We start from the raw sequence: 24,695 nt of genomic DNA on the forward strand, positions 1-24,695 counted from the left end.
TAAAACTGCTTTTAAAAAATGATCTATTGAAATTTTTTTTTTTTTTTTTTTTTAAACAGAGTCTCACTCTGTCACCCAGGCTGGAGCGTAGTGGCACGATCTCTGCTCATTGAAGCCTCCGCCACCCGGGTTCAAGCAATTCTCCTGCCTCAGTCTCCCAAGTAGCTGGGACTGCAGGTGTGTGCCACCACATCTGGCTAATTTTTGTGTTTTTTTAGTAGAGTTGGTGTTTCACCAAGTTGGCCAGGCTGGTCTTATACTCCTGACCTCAAGTGATCTGCCCACCTCAGCCTCCTGGATTACAGGTGTGAGCAATTACCAGGCCTGACCTGAAATTATTTAAAAATGTTACAGAGAATAAAAATAATTTAGAATGAAATGATGATCAAACTTCAAAGACATCTCTTGGTTTTTACTGAATAATAAATCTACTGGATGACTAAATATAACCATTGACTGTCATGTATGCTTACAGAGGGCTTCAAACCATTCTGGTTTTTTTTTTTTTTTTTGAGACGAGTCTCGCTCTGTCTCCCAGGCAGGAGTGCAGTGGCACAATCTCGGCTCACTTCAAGCTCCGCCTCCCGGGTTCACGCCATTCTGCTGCCTCAGCCTCTCCAAGTAGCTGGGACTACAGGCGCCCGCCACCACGCCCGGCTAATTTTTTTATATTTTTAGTAGAGACGGGGTTTCACCGTGGTCTCGATCTCCTGACCTCGTGATCCACCCGCCTCGGCCTCCCAAAGTGCTGGGATTATAAGCGTGAGCCACCGTGCCCGGCCTAAACCATTCTGTTTTATAGGGATTTTTTTAAAAACTTATTTTACTTGTTGATTAAAACAAAATTGTGACATTATTACATTTGATAACATAAACACCTAGAGGACCTTTTTCAACATTTGGGGGAATTGTTGGAGAAACTGCTGATTTAAAGGATTTCCTTGGTTGAACACAAAATAATTGCTGAAGAATTTTTAACAATGTTACTATTCTTCTATCAGTGATATGGCAATTTGAGTTTCCATCCTACAGTATTTATTTTTTCTCCTAGTCTATAAATATACCCTGGAGTGTGCTCGTGACTGTCAGTTAAAGTATTTACAATAATTGACTGTAATATCCATGTCATTCATTTGACAACACATTTGAAAAATTGATTTAGACTAATGTTGCAGCTGAATTTTAATGGATTTTCTGGGGTTTTTAGTTTAAATACCACTATAACGTATCTATTTACTTCTAACCTTTCTATTGTGAAATATAACACATAGAAAAATACATAAAACAGATGTCCAGTTTAATAAATTATTATAAAGCAAACATCATTGGAACTACCATTGCAGGTCAAGAAGGTCAAAGAATAGAGCATTGTCAGCACCTCAGAATCCCCTTAAAAGCCCCTTTCCAACTATAACTCCTTGTGTTACCACTAGGGATAACCATAATCTTGATTTTTTATAGCATCCATTTCTTTACTTAGTAATTTATTTTTTATTGAGATGGATTCTCACTCTTGTCACCCAGGCTGGAGTGCAATGGTGCAATCTTGGCTCACTGCAACCTCCACCTCCCGGGTCCAAGTGATTCTCCTGCCTCACCCTCCCAAGTAGCTGGGATTTTTATAAGCATGTGCCACCATGCCCAGCTAATTTTTGTAGTTTTAGTAGAGGCAGGGTTTCACCATGTTGGCTAGGCTGGTCTCGAAGTCCCGACCTCGTTGGCTAGGCTGGTCTCGAAGTCCCGACCTCAGGTGATCCGCCTGCCTCGGCCTCCCAAAGTGCTGGGATTACTGGCGTGAGCCAATATGCCCAGCCCATTTCTTTACTTTTTTTTTTTTTTACTCTGTTGCCCAGGCCAGAGGTTTCACCATGTTGGCCAGGCTGGTCTCGAACTCCTGACCTCAAGTGATCCGCCCACCTTGGCCTCCCAAAGTGTTGGGATTACAGGTGTGAGCCACTGTGCCCAGCCCATTTCTTTACTTCTTAATAGTTTTATCTCCTATGTGTGCAGCTCTAAACAATATAGTTAAATTTTCCCTGTTTTTAAGCTTTGCATTACTTTTAATAGCAAAAACCGCAATTACTTTTGCACCAACCTAATAAATAGAATAATACAGTAAAGACTGGTTATAGGCTGGGCGCGGTGGCTCACGCCTGTAATCCCAGCACTTTGGGAGGCCGAGGCAGGTGGATCACAAGGTTAGGAGATTGAGACCATCCTGGCTAACACATAGAACCCCGTCTCTACTAAAAATACAAAAAAATTATCCAGGTGTGGTGGTGGTGGTGAGTGCCTGTAGTCCCAGCTACTCGGAAGGCTGAGGCAGGAGAATGGCGTGAACCTGAGAGGCAGAGCTTGCAGTGAGCCGAGATTGCGCCACTGCACTCCAGCCTGGGCAACAGAGTGAGACTCCGTCTCAAAAAATAAAAGAAAAAAGACTGGCTATAAAGATTCTAATATATGTGAATATTAATGTATAAGTATAGTAGATACATAATATAGACATAAGTATTTGTGTTTCTGACTGCAAGAAACACTTTAGTCACCTAAAACATTTAATTTTATAGAAATAATATTTTCTTTTTCAGGTGAAACTTCCACCGATGATGGAAATCATAACTGCTGAGCAGCTGATGGAATATTTAGGTTAGTGTTGAAAAGTGGATTTTATATCTCTTTCAGAACAAAAGTTTTCAAAGCTAGTTTATTACCCAGTCTCACCTTTCTGAAGTGCTATTATATAATGTATTTTAAAATTATAGTTTTGAATCTGCTAATTAAAAATTTTTATCAGTATGTTACTGTTCTTAGATGGTATAGTCTTCTTTCTGACCAGCATTAAAATTCTGTAATACCCATAAGGAATCTAGGTAACGTCTAGAAAACAAGATACATCTTAATCCCAATAAATTGTAGAATGGGAGATGGCACAGAATCGCTGACATTGCATGTAGAAAGTGTTCAAAAATATTGGGTAGACTTGAATTAAAGATAAAGGAGGTGATTTAGAGCAGTGCTACCGAAAGTGTGATTGATGGACCTATGCCAATCTACAAAATGTTATCAGTCTACAGTGAGATAGAGTCTTCTCCTAGGATGTAAAATATTTACATTAGTAAGCACACTGTTTATTTCAACTGAAGTTTTTTTATAGGGAAATTTTCTTGCTGAAGGAAGTAATGTATTAAATTGCATTCTTCTCCAAGCTTCTTATTTCAAAACAGACCAGTAATACAGTTTGTAGACTGGCTACATTGAGTTGAACTTGTTTAGAGAGCAAGCAGTTGTACATCACATTGTGGCCTTTTACAGTCTGGCAAATAAGAATTTATATATTTATACTATTACCAAATAGGAAATCTCAATCCATATTCTTACAGTTTTTTCAGTAATTAAATTTTTATTTAGGCCAGGTGTGGTGGCTCACACCTGTAATCCCAGCACTTTGGGAGGCCAAGGCAGGTGGATCACTTGAGGTCATTAGTTCGAGACCAGCCTGGCCAACATGGTGAAACCCTGTGTCTACTAAAAATACAAAAATTAGCCAGGCGTGGTGTCATGCACCTATAGTCCCAACTATTCGGGAGGCTGAGGTGGGAGAATTGCTTGAACTCAAGAGGTGGTGGTTGCAGTGAGCCAATATCATGCCACTGCTCTCCAGCCTGGGTGATGGAGTGAGAGTTCGTCTCAAGTACAAAAACAAATTTTATTTTAAAAAATCTTGTCAACTGGGGCCGGGCACGGTGGCTCACGCCTGTAATCCCGGCACTTTGGGAGGCCGAGGTGGGCGGATCACAAGGTCAGGAGATTGAGAACAGCCTGGCTAACACGGTGAAACTCCGTCTCGACTAAAAAATACAAAAAATTAGCTGGGCGTGGTGGCAGACACCTGATGTCCCAACTACTCGGGAGGCTGAGGCAGGAGAATGGTGTGAACCCAGGAGGCGTAGCTTGCAGTGAGCCGAGATTGCACCACTGCACTCCAGCCTGGGCGACAAAGTGAGACTCCATCTCAAAAAAAAAAAAAAAAAAAAAAAAAAAAGAATCTTGTCAACTGGTGAATTTGTCTCTACCCTTCTAGACAACTAGTTAACTCATTTTTTGTGAGATACAGACTTAGTGATATAACTGAGACTGGAAATTTTAGAAGATTCTTTTTTTTTTTTTCCTTTTGAGACAGAGTCTTACTCTATCGCCCAGATCATGACTTGCTGCAATCTCGACCTCCCTAGGCTCAGGTGATCCTTCCACCTCAGCCTTTCGAGTAGCTGGGACTACATGCACATGCTACCACACCCAGCTAATTTTGGGGTTTTTGGGTTTTTTTTGTTGTTTTTGTTTTTTTTTTGAGACAGAGTTTCACTCTTGTTGCCCAGGCTGGAGTGCAATGGCGTGATCTCGGCTCACTGCAACCTCCACCTCCTGGCTTCAAGTGATTCTTCTGCCTCAGCCTCCCGAGTAGCTGGGATTACAGGCATGCGCCACCACGCCTGGCTAATTTTGTATTTTTAGTAGAGACGGGGTTTCTCCTTGTTGGTCAGGCTTGTCTTGAACTCCTGACCTCAGGTGATCCACCCACCTCAGCCTCCCAAAGTGCTGGGATTACAGGCGTGAGCCACCATGCCTGGTCAAGTTTTATTTTTGTAGAGATCGGGTTTCACTGTGTTTCCCAGGCTTGTCTTGAACTCCTGGGCTCAAGCGATCCTCCCGCCTTGGCCTCCCAAAGTGCTGGGATTACAGCCATGAGCCACTGCACCCAGCAGGAAGACCCTTTTTAGAAAATATAATTAATATCATTTAATCCCCATTCACTGGCTAGTGACCTCATAGTTAAGGGTAGATTACTCTGAATACCTAGATGTCTGCAAATTGGCTTAAAAAGAAAATCCCTCTTTTAGGCTAGCTTAGTGATTCTTTTTATTTTTATTATTATTTTAAGTTTTTTTTTTCCCATGGGACTCTGCTTGATAAATGATTCTTAAAGTTAGTGATTCCTATGTTATATTTTATGGGGAAGGCTGAAATATGCTGGGTGATTCTGAGGAATAGCCAATATGACTGCCAAGGAGTACACAAAGGGGAGTTGTAGGAGGTGAGATCAGAGAGTTGACGCAGTCAGATCATATGGGGCCCTAAGGATGTAATAGCAATTTTGGTTTTCGCCATGAGTAAGCTGGGAAGCTATTGGAGGATTTTGAACAGAGGACTGACATGATCTAACTTGGGATTTAATAAGAATTCTCTAGCAGTTATGTTGACAATAGACCTTGGGGAGTAAGACAAGCGGGAAAACCATTTAGGAAGTTATTACAACTAGCAAAAGATGGTGGCTTTAAACAAGGTAAAATAAGTGAAGTTTGTAAGAAGTGGTCAGATTCTGGATACAGAGTTGACAGAATTTGCTGATCAGTTGGATGTAGAGTGAAAGTGGAGTCAAGGGTTATCTCATCATTTTTGGTTTGAACAAGTAGAAGGATGGAAATAGGAAAACTGAAGTAGGAAAAAATGGAGCAAGGTTTTTAGGGAGAAATTGCAGGATTTTTGTTTTTAGATGTTTATTTACATCAAAATGGAGCGATCAGGCTGGGCGCGGTGGCTCATGCCTGTAATCTCAGCACTTTGGGAGGCCGAGGCAGGTGGATCATGAGGTCAGGAGATCGAGACCATCCTGGCTAACACGGTGAAACCCTGTCTCCACTAAAAAATACAAAAAATTAGCCGGGAGTGGTGGCGGGCACGTGTAATCCCAACTACTCGGGAGGCTGAGGCAGGAGAATGGCTTGAACCCAGGCAGTGGAGGTGGCAGTGAGCTGAGATTGCACCACTGCACTCCAGCCTGGGGGACAGAGCGAGACTCCATCTCAAAAAAAAAAAAAGGAGCCATCAGGAATATAATCTTGAGTTCAGAGGAGAGGTCTAGATCAGCACTGTATAATTAAAATTTCTGTAATGATAGGAATGTTCTGTATCTGTGCTATCCAGTTTAGTAGCCACTAGCCACATGCAGCCCTCAAGCTCGTAAAATATAGCTCCTGTCTTGGGCCCAGGAGTTTGAGGCCAGCCTGGGCAATATGGTGAGACCCCATCTCCACTTAAAAATTCAAAAATTAGCCACACGTGATGGTGTGCACCTGTAGTCCCAGCTGCTTGGGAGGCTGAGGTGAGAGGATTGCTTGGGCCTGGGATCCAGAGGCTGCAGTGAGCCAAGATCACAACACTGCACTCTACCCTGGGCAACAGGGCAAGACCCTGTCTCAAAATTGTGTGTGTGTGTGTGTGTGTGTGTGTGTGTGTGTGTGTGTGTGTGTGTGTAATGTGACCAAGGAACTGAATTTTTAATTTTATATAATATAAATTAAATTTAATAGCCACATATTGCTACTGGCTACTGTATTAGACAGTACAAGTCTAGCCTGTAAATATATATTTACAGACAACATATATAAACAGTAGTTAGATTGGGTGAGATCATTAAGGGAAGGAATGTAGTAGATAAAAGAGAAAAAGATCAGTAGATTGAGTCTGGGATATGCCAGTGATTAGAAGATGGGGAAAGAGAAAGAGCCAGCATGGTCAGCCAGGTAGAAGAAAAATAGGAGGCTGTGATTTCCTAGAATCCTAATGAAAAAATGTTTCAAGGAAGAGTGAGAGATGAGCTGAATCAAATGCTGCTAATAGCTCAAGCAGGAGGAAGACTAAAAATTGACTGTTGATTTAGCCATAAGGAGAACGTTGGTAACCTTGATGAATGTATGGAATGAAAACCCGACTGGAAACAAGAGAAAACTGGAAGCCCTCACACCTAGCCAGTAGAAATGTAAAATAATACAGCCACTTTGGAAAACAGTTTGGCAATTCTTTAAAAAGTTAAACAGAATTACCATATGACCATGAAATATCATTCCTAGGTATTTACCCAAGAGAAGTGAAAACATATGTCCATACAACTTTTATAAAAATGTTCAGGCCACACGCGGTGGCTTACGCCTGTAATCCCGGCATTTTGGGAGGCCAAGGCGGGTGGATCACAATGTCAGGAGTTTGAGACCAGCCTGGCCAACATGGTAAAACCCCGTCTCTACTAAGAACATAAAAAAATTAGCCGGGCGTGGTGGCATATGCCTGTAATTCCAGCTACTCGGGAGGCTGAGGCAGAAGAATCGCTTGAACCCGGGAGGCAGAGGTTGCAGTGAGCCGAGATCATGCCATTGCACTCCAGCCTGGGCGACAGAGCAAGACTCTGTCTCAGGGGGAAGAAAAGAAAAATGTTCAAAGCAGTATTATTCATAGTAGTCAAAAAATGGAAACAACCGAAATGTCTATCAACTGATGAGCAGATGAACAAATATAAATTTGTACAATGGAATATTATTCAGCCATAAAAAGGTATGAAGTACGAATACACGCTATAACGTGGATGAACCCTGAAACATTTAAGTGAAAGAGGCAAAGTACAAAAGACCATATAGTGTATGATTCCATTTATATGAAACATCCACTAGCCAGGCTGGTGGTGCGTGCCTATGGTCCCAGCTACTTGGGAGGCTGAGGTGGGAGGATCACTTGAACCTAGGAGTTTGAGACTGCAATGAGCTATGACCATACCACTGCATTCCCTCCTGGGTGAGAGAGCAAGAACCTTATCTCTAAAAAATGAAAATTAAAAAAAACCAGAATAGACACATTTATAGAGACAGAAAGTAGATTAGTGGTTGCTTAGGGCTGGGGAAGAGATGGGGTGAAATGGGGGTTGACTGCTAATGGGTACAGGGTTTCTTTTAGGGAAGACCAAAATGTTCTAAAATTAGATCATGGGACTGGCACGGTGGCTCACACCATAATCCCAGCACTTTGGGTGGCTGAGGTGGGTGGTTCACTTGAGCTCAGGAGTTCAAGACCAGCCTGGGCAACATGGCAAAACCCCGTCTCTACTAAAAATACAAAAAATTAGTCGGGTGTGGTGGCACATGCCTGTAGTCCCAGCTACTTGGGAGGCTGAGGCAGGAGAATTGCTTGAACCCAGCAGTCGGAGGTTGCAGTGAGTGGAGAAAACACCACTGCACTCCAGCCTGGGCGACAGTGAGACACCGTCTCAAAAAAAAAAAAAAAAAAAAAATAAATAAATAAATAAATTTAAAAAATAAAATTAGATCATGATGATAGTTTCATAATCCTGTGAATATATAACAAAAAATAATTGAATTGTACATTTTAAGTGAGTAGGTTGTATGGTGTGTGGATTATACCTCAAAGCCATTTTATAAAAGAGAAAACTAGAGAAAGGGAACTGCAAAAAGTACTTTATACAAATAGAAAAATTAGCCTTAGATAGTTCATTCATGGTAATAGGAGGAAAGACAGAATATATTACAAATAGGTGCAGGTAGGTGGGTGGGTGTGGTTGTAGCACGTCTCTTGAGTGCTTCTGTTTTCCCAATGAAATAGGAAACAAAGTCATCAGCTGGGAGTGAGGATGAGGGAGGAGTTGTTGAAAGTAAGAGGGAAGGTATAAAATAATTGCTTAGAGAAATGGGAGAGTGAATGGATTAGAGAGCTGTGGTATGATTTTTGGGTGCTACCTTTGAGGTTAGTGAAACCAGCCAGCATGGTGTTATGTTTTCTCAGTCACGTTCAGCTGCACGAGTCCAGGCCTGAATAATGAGAGGCCAGCTTTTAACCAGAGCTGGACTTTTTGCCTGATGAGTGTGTTGACGAAAGAATCTAGGGTATGTTGCTCTACATGTTGCCCGTGGTGGGGCCAGGGTTGGGCGGTGGGGGAGGAGGGGAGGAATCTAAGGTATGAAGGTGTGTATAGAGAGTGATTATAATCATGGGCCATAGAATTTAAGCTTCGTAAAGAGGAAATGATGTAAGTGTGTTGAAGGAAAATGTAATGAGATTAATGGATTGTAAGTCTCGATTCCTGATAGAGCTGAGGAATTTTTGGTAATAATGAAACTGTATTACCGTGGGAAATGAGTTTCTGAGATAAAGTAGAATAAAAGTTTTTTGGGTTTTTTTTTGTTGTTTTTTTGGGTGTGTGTGTGTGTGTGTTTTAAGAATAAAATATTTTTGTTGGAGAAGAGGTCAAGGAACAGAGAGGCAGGGTATTGGAAGAGACATCTCCATGCGTATTGAAATTACCAAAAATTATGAGATTTGTGTTGGAGAAAGATAGTGAGCTAAGAATAAAGGGGATTGGCCTGAAGGTCAGTAGGTAACTGCAACAAGGTGGGCAGGTAATGGGTAGAATTATCTGAGTTTTAAAACTGAGGAGTTTAGGGAGGAAGTGGGGAGAGAATGACAGTAAGGAGCAAATGGGTACCTATTCCACTTTGAGGTTCACTGATAAAAGAAGTATGAGACAGAACAGAACTATCACTTAAGAGAACTGCATTGTCATCAAGACAGAGTCAGATACTCAGATAATAAGGTGAAGGGAACACTCAGAGAAGTTGAATACCTAGGGAATTTGCTAATGGCAGACTGTGAGTTCCAGAGAACACTGAAATTCAAGATAAGAATTTAGAAATCATCAGTATAAAAATGGTATTTAAATCTGTGGAAGTTGGGCCGGGCACGGTGGCTCACGGCTGTAATCCCAGCAGTTTGGGAGGCCGAGGCGGGTGGATCACAAGGTCAGGAGATCGAGACCACGGTGAAACCCCGTCTCTACTAAAAATACAAAAAAATTAGCCGGGCGCGGTGGCGGGCGCCTGTAGTCCCAGCTGCTCGGGAGGCGGAGGCAGGAGAATGGCGTGAACCTGGGAGGCAGAGCTTGCAGTGAGCCGAGATCGCGCTATTGCACTCCAACCTGGGCGGCAGAGCGAGACTCCATCTCCAAAAAACATGAATAAATAAATAAATAAATCTGTGGAAGTTGATAAGATAACAGAGAAAAGAAGAGGGGTCCAAGATTCTCCCCTGAAGTTTCCCAGTATGCAGAAATTAGGTGGAGCAGTGTTTCAACTTTCTTTTCGTTATTGCCATTCTGAGGAGCCTTTATAGACACTTTTGTCCTAATGGCTCACTTCAGGACATTTTAATACTGTAGATATATAGTATGTGTTTTTTTTTGTTTTGTTTTTTGAGACGGAGTCTTGCTCTATTGCCCAGGCTGGAGTGCAGTGGCGCCATCTCAGCTCACTGCAAGCTCCACCTGCTGGTTCACGCCATTCTCCCGCCTCAGCCTCCTGAGTAGCTGGGACTACAGGCGCCTGCCACCACGCCCAGCTAATTTTTTGTATTTTTAGTAGAAACAGGGTTTCACCGTGTTAGCCAGGATGGTCTCGATCTCCTGACCTCGTGATCCACCTGTCTCGGCCTCCCAAAGTGCTGGGATTACAGGCGTGAGCCACTGCGCCCGGCCTATTGTATGTGTTTTTTTGTATTTGTAGCCCTTTGAAGGCACTTAGGCCATTATAGTACCTAAGTTTTTTTTTTTTTTTTTTTTGGCCACCCTCCCTCCTGCACCAAGAACCAGTTTTTGACCCTTTAGGTGCAACATTACCTCTGCTAAAATGCATGAAATAGAGGACAGAGAAATAGTGAAGAAGTAGCTGGTAAGATAGGAGAAAAGCCAGTAGAGAGTGGTAGGATGAAGCCAAGAGAGAGTGAAGATTGTTAGAAGAAAGGAGAAAGGTATTGAATACTGGAGAATACTCTCTTTATGACTTGGCAGTGTGGTTATTGTGACCTTCATCAAACCGTGTCACTGCAGTGATGAGACGGAAATGGAGTGGTGAGTTGAAGAGTGTCTGGGAGGTAAGGAAGTGGAGCCTCAAGGGCAGAAAACTTTTGAGAAGTTTGGGTACAAATGGGTATGGGAAGTGGGTAAGGAGTAGGAAAAGGCTTAATGGAGAACATGTGACTTGTATCGGGCTTTGAAGGATAGTTAGAATCTATGCCGTTGTAATGAATAGGAAAGGTTGTTTGAGGGCTAGGTGGAAACTGTCTTAAGCTCAAGCTGAGGTGAAAATATGTAAGGCATATTGAAGTAACAGTGTATGTGTCTAATTTGACTATAGTTGGTAAATCAGCATGTTGTATAGTTAGAGAAATAGAGATTGGATTAAGTAGATTGTGGCAAGAGAGTATTGTGGGCCGGGCGCGGTGGCTTACGCTTGTAATCCCAGCACTTTGGGAGGCCGAGGCGGGCGGATCACAAGGTCAGGAGATCGAGACCACGGTGAAACCCCGTCTCTACTAAAAATACAAAAAATTTAGCCGGGCGTGGTGGCGGGCGCCTGTAGTCCCAGCTACTCGGAGAGGCTGAGGCAGGAAAATGGCGTGAACCTGGGAGGTGGAGCTTGCAGTGAGCCGAGATTGCGCCACTGCACTCCAGCCTGGGAGACAGAGCAAGACTCCGTATCAAAAAAAAAAGAGTATTGTGAGCCAGGCAGGAAGTTTGAATTTACTGTAATAGGATGCTTAATCTATTTTAGTTTCCTAAATGGGATAATAACAAGTTAAATGTAGTTTTATTTTGTTTTGTTTTTTGAAACTGAGTCTCTCTGTTGCCCAAGCTGGAGTGCAGTGGCACGATCTCACTCACTGCAACCTCTGCCTCCCAAGTTCAAGCAATTCTCCTGCCTCAGCCTCCTGAGCAGCTGGGATTATAGGCACCCACCACCATGCCCAGCTAATTTTTGTATTTTTAGTAAAGATGGGGTTTCCCCATGTTGGCCGGGCTGGTCTTGAATTCCTGGCTTCAAGTGATCCGCCTGCCTTGGCCTCCCGAAGTGCTGGGATTACAGGCATTAGCCACTGCACCTGGCCATTTATATGTAACTATATATAATTTAAGTAATGAGTTACATGTATTTCTGACCCTGTTTCCTATCCAGCTCTTCCATATCCATCCACTCTCCACCCTACTTTCCTTGTTCTCAGATGGAATTGTGTAAGGCAGATTGAGTCAAATTGGACTCATTTACTATTCTTTCTTACATCATTGCCATATATCACCTAAACCTGCAGTGAAGAATATAGTAGCCACTAGGTACATGTGGCTATTGAGTCCTTGAAATGTGGCCAGTGTGAATTGAGATGTTCTGTAAATGTAAAATATTTACCGGATTTCAAAGATTTGGATAAAAAAGAATATCATAATTTTAAAATATTGATTGTTGAAATTTTCATATACTAAGTTAAATAAAATATATTATTATGATTAATTTTGGCCAGGTGTGATGGCTCATGCCTTTTATCCCAGCACTTCGGGAGACTGAGGCAGGCAGATCACTTGAGCTCAGGAGTTCAAGACCAGCCTGGGCAACATGGCAAAACCCTATCTTTACAAAAAATTTTAAAAACTAGCCATGTGTGATGATACTTACCAGTAGTCCCTACTACTCAGGAGGTTGAGGCAGGAGGATCACTTGAGCCTGGAAGTTCAAGGCTGCAGTCAGCCATGTTTGTGCCACTGTACTCCAGCCTGGGTGACAAAGTGAGACCCTATCTCAAACAAAAAAAAAAAGAAAAGATTAGTTTTACCTATTTATTTTGACCTTTATTAATGTGGCTACTAGAAAATTTAAAATTACATTTTTTTATTAATTTTTTTGCACACAAAACAATAAACATTTTCTAAAAATACATACAAACAAAAAGATGCATATCAAACATATTAGGAAGGTTGCACATGGGAAGACGGGGAATAGAAATGGGGGGTGGGAATTAAAGAAAATAAATGAGAGAGGGACTTTGTATGGATCAATGATAATAACTCAATCCTCTATTTGACAAAGAAGAAGGAGAAGAGGAAGAAAAAGCAAGTGGGATAAAGGATCAGAAAGGGAGGAAAATAGAAAAAATTAGAGTATGACTCCAGGGTAGACCTGTTTTGTTGTTGCTGCGTTGGTTGGTTGGTTGGTTTGTTTGTTGTATTTTTCATATGTTTCACCATGTTGGCTAGGCTGGTCTTGAACTCCTAGCCTCAAGTGATCAACCCGCCTCGGCACCCCAGAGTGCTGGGACTACAGGCTTGAGCCACCACGTCCAGCCCCCACATTGCGTCTAGCCTCTGTGGCAGACCTCCCAAACGGGGCTGCTGGGCAGACGCGCTCTCCACATCCCAGACGGGGTGGCCAGGCAGAGGCGCTCCTCACTTCCTAGACGGGGTGGCGGCCGGTCAGAGGCGCTCCTCACTTCCCAGACGGGGCGGCCGGGCAGAGGCGCCTCCTCACTTCCCAGCCGGGGCGGCCGGGCAGAGGCGCTCCTCACTTCCCAGACGATGGGCGGCCGGGCAGAGGCGCTCCTCACTTCCCAGACGATGGGGGGCCGGGCAGAGGCGCTCCTCACTTCCCAGACGGGGCGTCCGGGCAGAGGCGCTCCTCGTTTCTTCCCAGAGGAGGTGGCCGGGCGGCCGGGCAGAAGCGCTCCTCACTTCCCAGACGGGGTGGCGGCCGGGCAGAGGCGCTCCTCACTTCCCACACGGGGTGGCGGCCGGGCAGAGGCTGCAATCCCAGCACCCTGGGAGGCCAAGGCAGGCGGCTGGGAGGCGGAGGCTGCAGCGAGCCAAGACCACGCCACTGCACTCCAGCCCGGGCAACACCGAGCAGCGAGTGAGCGAGACTCCCGTCTGCAGTCCCAGCACCTCGGGAGGCCGAGGCGGGCAGACCACTCGAGGTCAGGAGCTGGAGAGTAGCCTGGCCAACATGGCGAAACCGCGCCTCCAGCCAAAGGACAAAAACGAGGCAGGGGTGGTGGCACGCGCCTGCAATCCCAGGCAGCCTGCAGGCCGAGGCAGGAGAATCACGGGAGCCGGAGTCAGGGAGTCTGCAGCGTGACGAGTATACTCCAGCCCGGGCAACAGAGGGAAGAAAAGAAAGAGAGAGAGAGAGAGAGGGAGGAAGGAAGGTTAAAATTACAAATTCATGGCTTGCATTGTATTTCGACTGGACAGTGTTAAACTGTGCTGCCACTCCATAGCTCTTATCTTCATTCTGGCTCTACTTTCTGTGCTATCACAAGTTGATGCCATTTACCTAACCTCTTCCCTGCTCCTTGTCACTAGCACTCTACTTGACTTTGTCTGCATACCTTATGAGACAAAATGAGCTCTTTTGCCATGAGTACTGCAAATGAAGAGATACGATTGTGGTGGCAGAGAACGGATGAGCAGAGCCATAAGTGCAGAAGTACTAATAGTACAAAGTATAAAGCCATCAAAAAATTGTAATGCCTCTCTTTTACAGAAGAGGAAACCAGTGTTCAGAGGGGTTAATGTGCTGTCCCCATCTGGGCACCTTCTATGATTTAAAGTATGCTGAAAAGCTCATATACTCAAAAATACATCCCTCTTACCCCTCTACAATCCCAAAGTGTTTTTGATATAATATTTGAAAGTTCCTCTACTTGTGTTTTTCTTTCTTTTCTTTTTTTTTTCCTGAGATGGAGTCTTGCTCTTCGCCCAGGCTGGAGGATAATGGTGCAATCTTGGCTCACTGCAACCTCCGCCTACAAGGCTCAAGCAATTCTCCTGCCTCAGCTACCCAAGCAGCTGGGATTACAGGCGCCCACCACCATGCCCAGCTAATTTTTGTATTTTTTTTAGTGGAGATGGGGTTTCACTATGTTGGCCAGGCTGGTCTCGAACTCCTGACCTCGTGATCCACCCACCTTGCCCTCTCAAAAAGTGCTGGGACTACAGGCGTGAGCCACCACACCCAGCCCTTTTCTTGCCTTTTTAATCCAGTAAAAAAAATTTTTTTTTTTTTTTTTGAGACAGAGTTTCACTCTTGTCACCCAGGCTAGAGTACAATGGCACAATCTTGGCTCACTGCAACCTCTGCCTCCTGGGTTCAAGCGATTATCTCGCCTCAGCCTCCCAAGTAGCTGGGATTGCAAGCGCCTGCCACCACACCCAGCTAATATTTGTATTTTTAGTAGAGATGGGTTTTCATCATGTTGGCCAGGCTGGTTTCAAGCTCCTGACTTCAGGTGATCCGCCCGCCTTGGCCTCCCAAAGTTCTGGGATTACAGATGTCAGCCACTGCGCCCAGCAATCCAGTAAATATTTACTGAGCATGTACTGTGAGCTAGTTATTTGGAGGTGTCAACATGTAGTTAATGTGGCTGCGTAAGTGTACTCTAACCACGAAAATGTCAGCATGGTATTTTTCTTGGAAAGAGTAATAAAAGAAATAGTTAACACATCTTGGTATGTTAAATTTATCTAACTCTTAGCTAGCAAAGCCCTGAGGAAGCAGAACATAGGACAGATAATTTTAATAAGGAAAAAGAAAAATTAGTGAGGAAATAGCTAGACCTGGTGTAGCTAAAGAGGTTTGGGAATCACTGGTGAGAGGACTTAGCTACTAGGGACACTGTAAAAGTAATATTTTGATGGGAGGTTGGGGAGAAGTGAACAAGAATGATGTAGGCAAAGAAATTCTGAAGGCTCTGCCTCACCAAAAGTAAACTTTATTCAGGGCCAACCGTGCCAGAACAAATGTTTAATTTTCTAAGCTATTTAGATGTTCTGTTGAGATTACTCCATTTCTCTGGAGAAAAAAGAGATGTTTTTGAGTTAAAAAGCAAACACGGCTGGGCGCGGTGGCTCACGCCTGTAATCCCAGCACTTTGGGAGGCCGAGGCGGGCAGATTATGAGGTCGGGAGATCGAGACCATCCTGGCTAACACAGTGAAACCCTGTTTCTATTAAAAATACAAAAAATTAGCCAGGCGTGGTGGCGGGCGCCTGTAGTCCCAGCTACTTGGGAGGCTGAGGCAGGAGAATGGCATGAACCTGGGAGGTGGAGCTTGCAGTGAGCCAAGATTGCGCCACTGCACTCCAGTCTGGGCGACAGAGCAAGACTCCCATCTCAAAAAAAAAAAAAAAAAAAAAAGCAAACACTAGTAGAGGGATTGTAAGAGAAACTAATAATTGCTTTCCTAATGCCTAGCTGAAGTACCCCAAGGAAATGGGAATTTTGATTGGCAAAGGTTAGAGGAGAAGAAGTGAATTTCAATCTGGAAATTTCTGTTACTAGAATATGAGAGCAGAGCCAGACATGGACATGGCTTTTTGGAGGGCTTTGGCATAGAGAAAGAAACAAAATACCTAGGAAGTGTTAGGAAGTGTAATAAAGTAAGGTGCGGAAGAGATGTAGGGAGAAGGCAGGAAATGGGCAGGAATATGAAACTCAACATAAACTGGAATGTATATTGTGACTTCAGCCATCTGAAATTGTTAGTATGATGATGAGACTGGCATAGTATAAAGTAAGAAAAATAATAGAGATGATGGCATTGTCTGATTTTTAAAAAATTATTTCATCTTTTGAATATAAATACGCTATAAAGCGAGGTCAATGTTGAAGCATTTTAATTTCACCCAGAGTTGCCTGTATTTCCTTTTTTCCAAATGTTCACCTGGTATAAGCTAACTTATGCCAAGCCCTCTCTTCCATTTTTTTGGCCTAAAGTAGCTATCAAATTTTGGTTTCTTGTTTTCTGTTTATTTAGAATATCCCATTCGTAGCAAGGTTTTATTAATTCTTGAAATTTTTTCTCTTTCTATATACTCATACTTCACAACCTGATTTACCTGCAAACTGTATCGTTCTTTGTCCTCTAATACTCATACTTCACAACCTGATTTACCTGCAAACTGTATCGTTCTTTGTCCTCTAAATTAGCCTACATATCAGTGTGTTTTCCTAAAGCATCAATTTCATCCTTCACTCCTCTACTTAAAAGTATAAAGATCTCTGTGATCTTTTACAGTCAGCCAAATTTACAGCATATTATTTAGGATTTTCTAAAATGTGTTCAAGTTTACTCATTCAACCATGTTTGCCACTACTTTACAATATAAATCTTTTGTATTAAATCTTCTTATAAGCTGTTCATGTGACATGATCTTTCTTATATGTGCTTTCTCCATTCATTCTTCCCCTCAAAAGATGCTTTTTCTCCCATTGCCATTCCAAGTTTTGCTCATTTTTCTGCATGCAGTTTAGCTTTTTTTTTTTTTTTTTAAATGATTAGCCAGGTGTGGTGGTGGGTGTCTGTAGTCCCAGCTACTCAGGAAGCTGAGGTGGGAGGATCACCTGAGCTTAGGGAGGCTGAGGTTGTAGCAAGTCATGATCACGCCACTGCACTCCAGCCTGGGCAACAGACTAAGACTCTGTCTCAAAAAAAAAAAAAAGTCTTCTAAAATGTGCAGTCTCAGTGACATCACTAAGTCTAGATCTCACAAAAAAATCAGTTAACTAGTTGTCTGGAAGGGTAGAGACAGATTAACCAGTTGACAAGATTTTTTAAAAATAAAATTTGTTTTTGTTTTTGAGACAGAGTCTCGCTCTATCACCCAGGCTGGAGTACAGTGGTGCGATCTTGGCTCACTGCAACCTCCACCTCCTGGATTCAAGCAATTCTCCTGCCTCAGCCTCCTGAGTAGTTGGAACTACAGGTGCACGCCACTACGCCTGGCTAATTTTTGTATTTTTAGTAGAAACAGGATTTCACCATGTTGGCCAGGCTGGTCTTGAACTCCTAATCTCAGGTGATCCACCCTCCTTGGCCTCCCAGTGTGCTGGGATTATAGGCATGAGCCATCATGCCCAGCCCAATTTAGCTTTTACAGTTCAATAAGAAAAGATAGGCCAGGAACAGTGGCTCATGCCTGTGATCCCAACACTTTGGGAGGCTGCAACATGGCAAAACCCCATCTCTTAAAAAAAAAAAAAAAAGATGATAATTATATAGGTAGATAATTCAAAGAAAAAAGTATGTACATACAGCTAATATATAATTTGAAAGATAATACATAGATTTAAAAGTATTAAAATTGTGATCCATATTTTTAAAAGGTACTACATATATTTAAAAGTTGCCACGCATACCAAAAGCTTATACATGTATTTAAAAGGAGATACCAAATAAAAACTTGTATATAAAAATACCATCTTTTTAAATGAAAAAAAAAAAAAAAAAAAAAAAAAAATTTTTTTTTGAGGCAGGGAGTCTCACTCTGTTGCCCAGGCTGGAGCTCAGTGGTGCGATCTTGGCTCACTGCAACCTCCACCTCCCAGGTTCAAGCGATTCTCCTGCCTCAGCCTCCCAAGTAGCTGGGATTACAGGCACCCGCCACCACGCCCGGCTAATTTTTTTATTTTTAGTAGAGTTGGGGTTTCACCATGTTGGCCAGGCTGAACTCCTGACCTCAGGTGATCCACCCGTCTCAGCCTCCCAGAGTTCTGGGATTACAGGCATGGGCCACCAAACCCAGCCAGATGCCAAAATTTTTTTTTTTACTTCTCAGTGTTGCAGACATTTAGAAGACTGATAATACCCATTGTTGGCGAGGTAATCAGAAATAGTTATATTGTTGACAGCAGTGAAATTTGGTACAACCTTTGGGACCTTTATACATAATAACATGGAATGATGCTGAAATATATTATAAAATGGAAGTAAAAAGTTCAAAAGCACTATAGTATATACATTGAAAAAATATTTGAAGTGATAGGAAAAGTTAACATTGATTTTCTCTGGGTAGGATTGGGGAGTCAATTTTATATGTCAACTATAGCTACAGTGTTTTAACATTTATAATTAAGTTCTATTGCTTTTGTAATCAGAAAAGCAAGTTTTTAAAAGGCAATTTTACAATTCTTTTTTTTACAGGAGATTACATGCTTGATGCAAAGCCAAAAGAAATTTCAGAAATTCAACGTTTAAATTATGAACAGGTAATAAACACAGTTTTTGTTAAAGTATGTAATTTTAAAGTTTAAATATATACATTGGTGTCTATTAGTAGCTGGCAGCATTTTTCTATAAAGGATTAGATAGTAAACACTTTAGACTTTGCAAGCCACATGTGGTCAGTCTCTATTACATATTCTTTGTTTTCTTTTTTTATACCTCTTTAAAAATACAAAATCCATTTTTAGCTCACAGCCAGATTTTTCCTTTTTTTCCTCAGTATTTTTCCTTTTTTTTCTCATTTCATGACAGATCAAACCTAGTGTTTTTCTTGAAAAATTGACTTCCAAGTGAATTTGTCATTGATGTATCTGTCTTCGTTTTATTTATATTTTCGAATTAAGTTATGTTCAGGAGAAAGTTGAACAAATGATGTATATGGTATGTCATTAGGACAAGTTTTGCTATTTGATAGTTTCAGTATCCACATTTCTTGGCATGTTCTTTAGAGATCCTGTTCTGCAATGTAGGAGGTATCACTAGGCTCAAAATTATTGGTGCTGGCAAAAAGCAAGTGGAGCTTCATTTTCTTCAGTATTCTTCCTTTACTTGGCAATAGAAGGCAAGAAGGAATTGGCTTCTTAGAGTGGAAGGAAGTATTAGCCAGGGAAGAAAGAGACATCATTGGAACCTTCATGTTTACTTTCAAAGCAGCCTTTTTTAACATACTTTCACCAGTATCAGATTTGCAAAAAGAAAGCATAACTCATTTCAGTCTTGCAAAATTTCTTGAATTTAATGTTCAGATAATCTAGTCTTAATAAAATTTGAAAAATCAACAAGTTGGCTGGGTGTGGTGGCTCATGCCTGTAATCCCAGCACTTTGGGAGGCCGAGGTGGGCAGATCATGAGGTCAGGAGATGGAGACCATCCTTGTCAACATGGTGAAACCCCATTTCTACTAAAAATACAAAAAAAATTAGCTGGGCATGGTGGTGCACACCTGTAGTCCCAGCTACTTGTGAGGCTGAGGCAGGAGAATCACTTGAACCCAGGAGGCGGAGGTTACAGTGAGCTGGAATTGTGCCACTATGCTCCAGCCTGGTGACAGAGCAAGGCTCTGTCTCATTAGAAAAAAAAAAAAAGAATAATAATCATCATCAATTTACATTGCATCATATCATAAGATAGGAAATCTAGGCCAGATGCGGTGACTCACACCTATAATCCCAGCACTTTGGGAGGCCAAGGTGGGTAGGTCACTTGAGGCCAGGAGTTTGAGACCAGCTGTCCAACATGGAAAAACCCCTCCTCTACTAAAAATACAAAAATTGGCCGAGTGTAATGGCACTTATCTGTAGTCCCAGCTACTCAGGAGGTTGAGGCATGAGAATTGCTTGAACCAGGGAGGCGGAGGTTGCAGTGAGCTGAGATTGTGTCACTACACTCCATCCTGGGCGGCAGAGGGGGACCCTGCCTCAAAAAATAAGAGGCCGGGCGTGGTCGCTCACGCCTATAATCCCAGCACTTTGGTAGGCCAAGGCAGGCGGAGATAGAGACCATCCTGGCTAACATGGTGAAACCCCAGCTCTACTGAAAAAAAATACAAAAAATTACCCGGGCATGGTGGCCGGCGCCTGTAGTCCTAGCTATTCCGGAGGCTGAGGCAGGAGAATGGCGTGAACCCGGGAGGCGGAGCTTGGAGTGAGCCGAGATCACGCCACTGCACTCCAGCCTGGGCGACAAAAAAAAAAGAGGAAGGAGAAGGAGAAGAAAGGAAATCTATAGCTAAAGCCAAATTTGTATTCTAAGTGATTTAAATTTTATCAGGGGAATTTGTATCTTAAAACAGTGATATTTAAATATTTTTAGCAATAGAAACCTCTTTTCAAATGAAATCTTGTCCCAGCTTCCAATATATAAAACCAGTACATGATAAGTATAAAGTGATAAAGTTCAATTTATATCATGTATTTATGAAATTTATATCATTCCTTACTGAAATCATGAAGCTATTTTGATTAAAAACTTAAAATTAGGGACTGTGGATGATAGCTGCGGTCTGATATCAACCTCCAAATTCATTTTACTTTCGTTGCCTAATCCTGAGAAAATCTTGATTGAAATGAGAAAATCTTAATTTTCGTGTTTGCAGGCACCAGGCCTGGTGGCTCGTGCCTGTAATCCCAGCACTTTGGGAGGCCAAGGCAGGCGGATCACTTGAGCCCAGGAGTGAGACCAGCCTGGGCAACATGGCAAAACCCTGTCTCTACAAAAAATGCAAAACATTTGCCAGGCCTGGTGGCACACGCCCATAGTCCCAGCTACTTGGGAGGCCGAGGTTAGAGGATCGCTTGAGCCCGGGAGGCAGAGGTTGCTGTGAGCCAAGATCACGCCACTGCATTCCAGCCTGGACAACAGAGTGAGACCCTGTTACAAAAAAAAAAAAAGAAAAGAAAACTGTTTGCAGCCAGTCACAGTGGTTCACAGCTGTAATTCCAGGTACTTACGAGACTGAGGCAGGAGGATTACTTGAGCCTAGGAGTTTGAGACCAATCTGGGTGTGATATAGTAAGACTCCATCTCAAAAAATTAAGAAAGAAAGAAAAATAAAAATGCTTGCAAATGTTATCAGCATTTGGTTTAAGTCCATCTTCCATTGGAATACACTCCCATTCCACTGATCAGGATTCTTGAAGAGGAATTGGAAGTATTGGCTCAAAGTTGAAACAAAGGATATCTAACAACTGCTTGCATTTCTCGTAAACATATCAGGCAAAAAGTACCCTGCTCTTAAAATAAACAATAAAACTATAAGGTGTTATTATTACATTACTGTTTTGAAAATAGTGTATGTCAAGCTTATATGGCTGGGCTGAGTCTAAGCTAATGTGTAATGTTCCACAAGTGTGATGTAATAGTGTTCTTTTTTGTGTAACTTTACGTGAACAGATCTCTTCAAACCTAATTTTAGAAAGACCAACACAGAGCTGCAATATTCCCAATTAAAACTCTTTACCGGAAGTTGTAATGTTAGCAAAGAGCCTATTTTTTCCAGTTTTGTCTAATAATATACTGACAGCACAAGAAAACACGATGTGTGTATTCATAACAAATTTTTAATGAGTGCAAATATATTCTTAAAATATATTTTGTATTTAAATTTAAAATATTTGACCATGTTAAAAGTTCCTTTGAAAGGAGTTCTAAGAAACAGTTTAACTACTGCCTTAAAGGATCCAGTAGTACTCCCTTCTTGTGAAGTAAGCAACCATAGCTCACATTTATAGTTTATAATATTAAGTAAAATTTGGAACTAGGAACAAAGTGGCAAAATACCCAAGAGTTTAAAACCGTTTTAAAATAAGTTTGTTTGGTTTATCAGTTGTTGTTTTTTATTAAGACAGTCTCGGCTGGGCACGGTGGCACACACCTGTAATCCCAGCACTTTGGGAGGCTGAGGCGGGGGGATCACAAGGTCTGGAGATCGAGACCATCCTGGCTAACACAGTGAAATCCCATCTTTACTAAAAATACAAAAAATTAGCTGGGCGTGGTGGCACGCACCTGTGGTCCCAACTACTCGAGAGGCTGAGGCAGATGGAATCCTTGAACCCAGGTGGTGGAGGTTGCAGTGAGCCAAGATCATGCCACTGCACTGCAGCCTGGGCGACAGAGCAAGACTCTGTCTCAAAAAAACAAAACAAAAAAAAGACAAAGTCTCCCTCTGTTGTACGGGGTGGAGTGCAGTGGCATGATCTCAGCTCAGTACAACTTCCGCCTTTAGGTTCAAGGGATTCTCATGCCTCAGCCTCCCATTTAGCTGGGATTACAGGCATGTGCCACCACTCCTGGCTAATTTTTTAATTTTTAGTAGAGATGGCATTTCACCCTGTCGGCCATGCTGGTCTCGAACTCTTGGCCTCAAGTGATCCACCTACCTGGGATTACAGGCGTGAGTCACTGCACCAACTTTTTTTTTTTTTTTTTGAGACAGGGTCTCACTCTGTCGGTTGGTCTGGATTGCCGTGGTGCTATCATTGCTCACTGCAGCTTCAAACTCCTGGGCCCAAGTGATCTGCTCACCTCAGCCTCCCAAAGTGCTGGGATTATAGGCATGAGCCACTGTAACTGGCCTCTTTTATCAGTTTTATTAATCTTTATGAAGATATCAAATGGTGTTAACTCAGTTGTTTTAATACTAAATAATGGGGAATAATTGCAGCAAATATATGAAGGTATAAGCATGAGCCCAGAGCCATTAGAAATCATATTGCCCCTAAAGGAAGTTGGGTGGTTGACAAACAAGAATTTACAAAAATAGAGGAAAATCTGGTGGTTGTAAAACTATAATTCTTAGATTGCTCACTGTTGTTACTATTTTTTCAGATTCATCATTGCTGTAGATTTAAGAAAAGTTCTAAAACACTTAAGGGAAAAAATGTAAGCTGATTGTTTTTAAGCGTTCAATTTTTGGGAAGGTTGAGAAAATATATTGTTTAGGGGAAACATAGTAGGAAGAGATGAAACTGACAAAGGTCAGAGACTGCAGTATAACAATGTTATCCTATTATAAATGCATCATTCATGAATTTAAAACATTTGAATGATTTCTGTTTACAGTTTGTACAGTCTGTTAGAATGGAATTTTATGAATTATTTCATAAAACAGAACTTCATTTTTGCAACCTAAATTTGTCTTTTTCAGATTTCAGAGAGAATCCCTAGTTTTAATATAAGATTTCCTTCATTTTCACCCTTTTTATTATCAAACCCCTCTATAGACTATAGTCTACTGTTCATATTTTGTATCTTTAGTATCTTGTACAGTGTCTGATTAGCAGTAGGGATTCAGTAAAAGTGTGTTAAATTTTGTGTATTGGTTTTTCTTTATTCTTTCAAATATATTCTCTATACGTATGTCCATATTTAATGTGTTAACATGCTTAGAAAAGCATTTTAAAATAGTCTTTATTCCAGATGTATATGACTACGTTTATTGAGAAAACTGATGTGGACAGAATGACTCCTTAATCTGACAAACAAGTCTTTGTGATCCAGCCTCCGCCTGTCTCTTAGGCTTCATCTCCTACAACTTTTCACTTTTATTTTGTCCCAGCCACACTGGGCCCCATGCTATTCCATGGACACAGTAATAAACTTGTTTTTGCACTGGCGTCTACTTTGGAATGCTCTTTGCCCAGAGCTTCCTAAGATTCAGTGCTCACTGTGGTCTCTATTCTAGTGTCATTTTCAAAGAGGCCTGTCTCCCTCACCTCCCTCTCCTTCTTTCCTCTCCCATTTACACTCCCCACTCCCCTCCCTCCCTCCCTTCCTCCCTCTCTCCCTCCGTCCCTTCCTTCCATCCTTCCTTCCCTTTCAGTGCATTCACTGCAAAATTAAGTATGGAAAGTACTGAGAATTTCTATATACCTCCTGTTCCTCCTAACCCCACACACATAGCTTCCCCCACTATCAACATCCTGCACCAGAGTGGTTCATTTATTATTGATAAACTGGCAATGCCACATCATTATCACCCAGAGTCTATAATTTACTCTTTCTTGGTTTTGTATGTTCTATGGATTTTGAAAAATGTATAATGACACGTATGTACCGTTATAGTATCAAACAGAATAGTTTCACTGTCCTAAAAATTCTCTGTACTCTGCCTGTTCATTCCTCCTTTCCCTTAATCCTTGGCAACCGCTGATCTTTTTTACTGTCTCTGTAGTCTTGCCCTTTCCAGAATGTCATTTGGAATTATACAGTATGTAGCCTTTTCAGATTAGCTTGTTTTCTTTACTACTATGCATTTAAGTTTCCTCTGTGTCTTTTCATGGCTTGATAGCTCGTTTCTATTTTTTTTAATTGTGTTAAAAACCACATAATATAAAATATATCCTTTTTTTGTTTTGAGACAGAGTCACTCTGTCGCCCAGGCTGGAGTGCAGTGGCGCAATCTCGGCTCACTGCAAGCTCCACCTGCTGGGTTCATGCCATTCTCCTGCCTCAGCCTCCCGAGTAGCTGGGACTAC

At 42.1% G+C, this 24,695-nt stretch overlaps 1 protein-coding gene across 2 annotated transcripts in view; it reads left to right on the forward strand.

Annotated features, from left to right (window-relative positions):
* The window catches only part of MINDY2 (MINDY lysine 48 deubiquitinase 2), a 94,259-nt gene that overhangs the window by 14,698 nt on the left and 54,866 nt on the right, over positions 1-24,695 (forward strand). For both annotated transcript variants that reach the window (XM_003267038.4, XM_012507432.2), the window contains exons 2-3: positions 2,589-2,646; positions 18,637-18,701. In XM_003267038.4, the coding sequence (XP_003267086.2) occupies positions 2,589-2,646; positions 18,637-18,701 (123 nt within the window). The remainder of the gene's footprint in view (positions 1-2,588; positions 2,647-18,636; positions 18,702-24,695) is intronic.

The sequence above is a fragment of the Nomascus leucogenys genome, chromosome 6, assembly GCF_006542625.1.
Source record: "Nomascus leucogenys isolate Asia chromosome 6, Asia_NLE_v1, whole genome shotgun sequence".
Taxonomy (NCBI): domain Eukaryota; kingdom Metazoa; phylum Chordata; class Mammalia; order Primates; family Hylobatidae; genus Nomascus; species Nomascus leucogenys.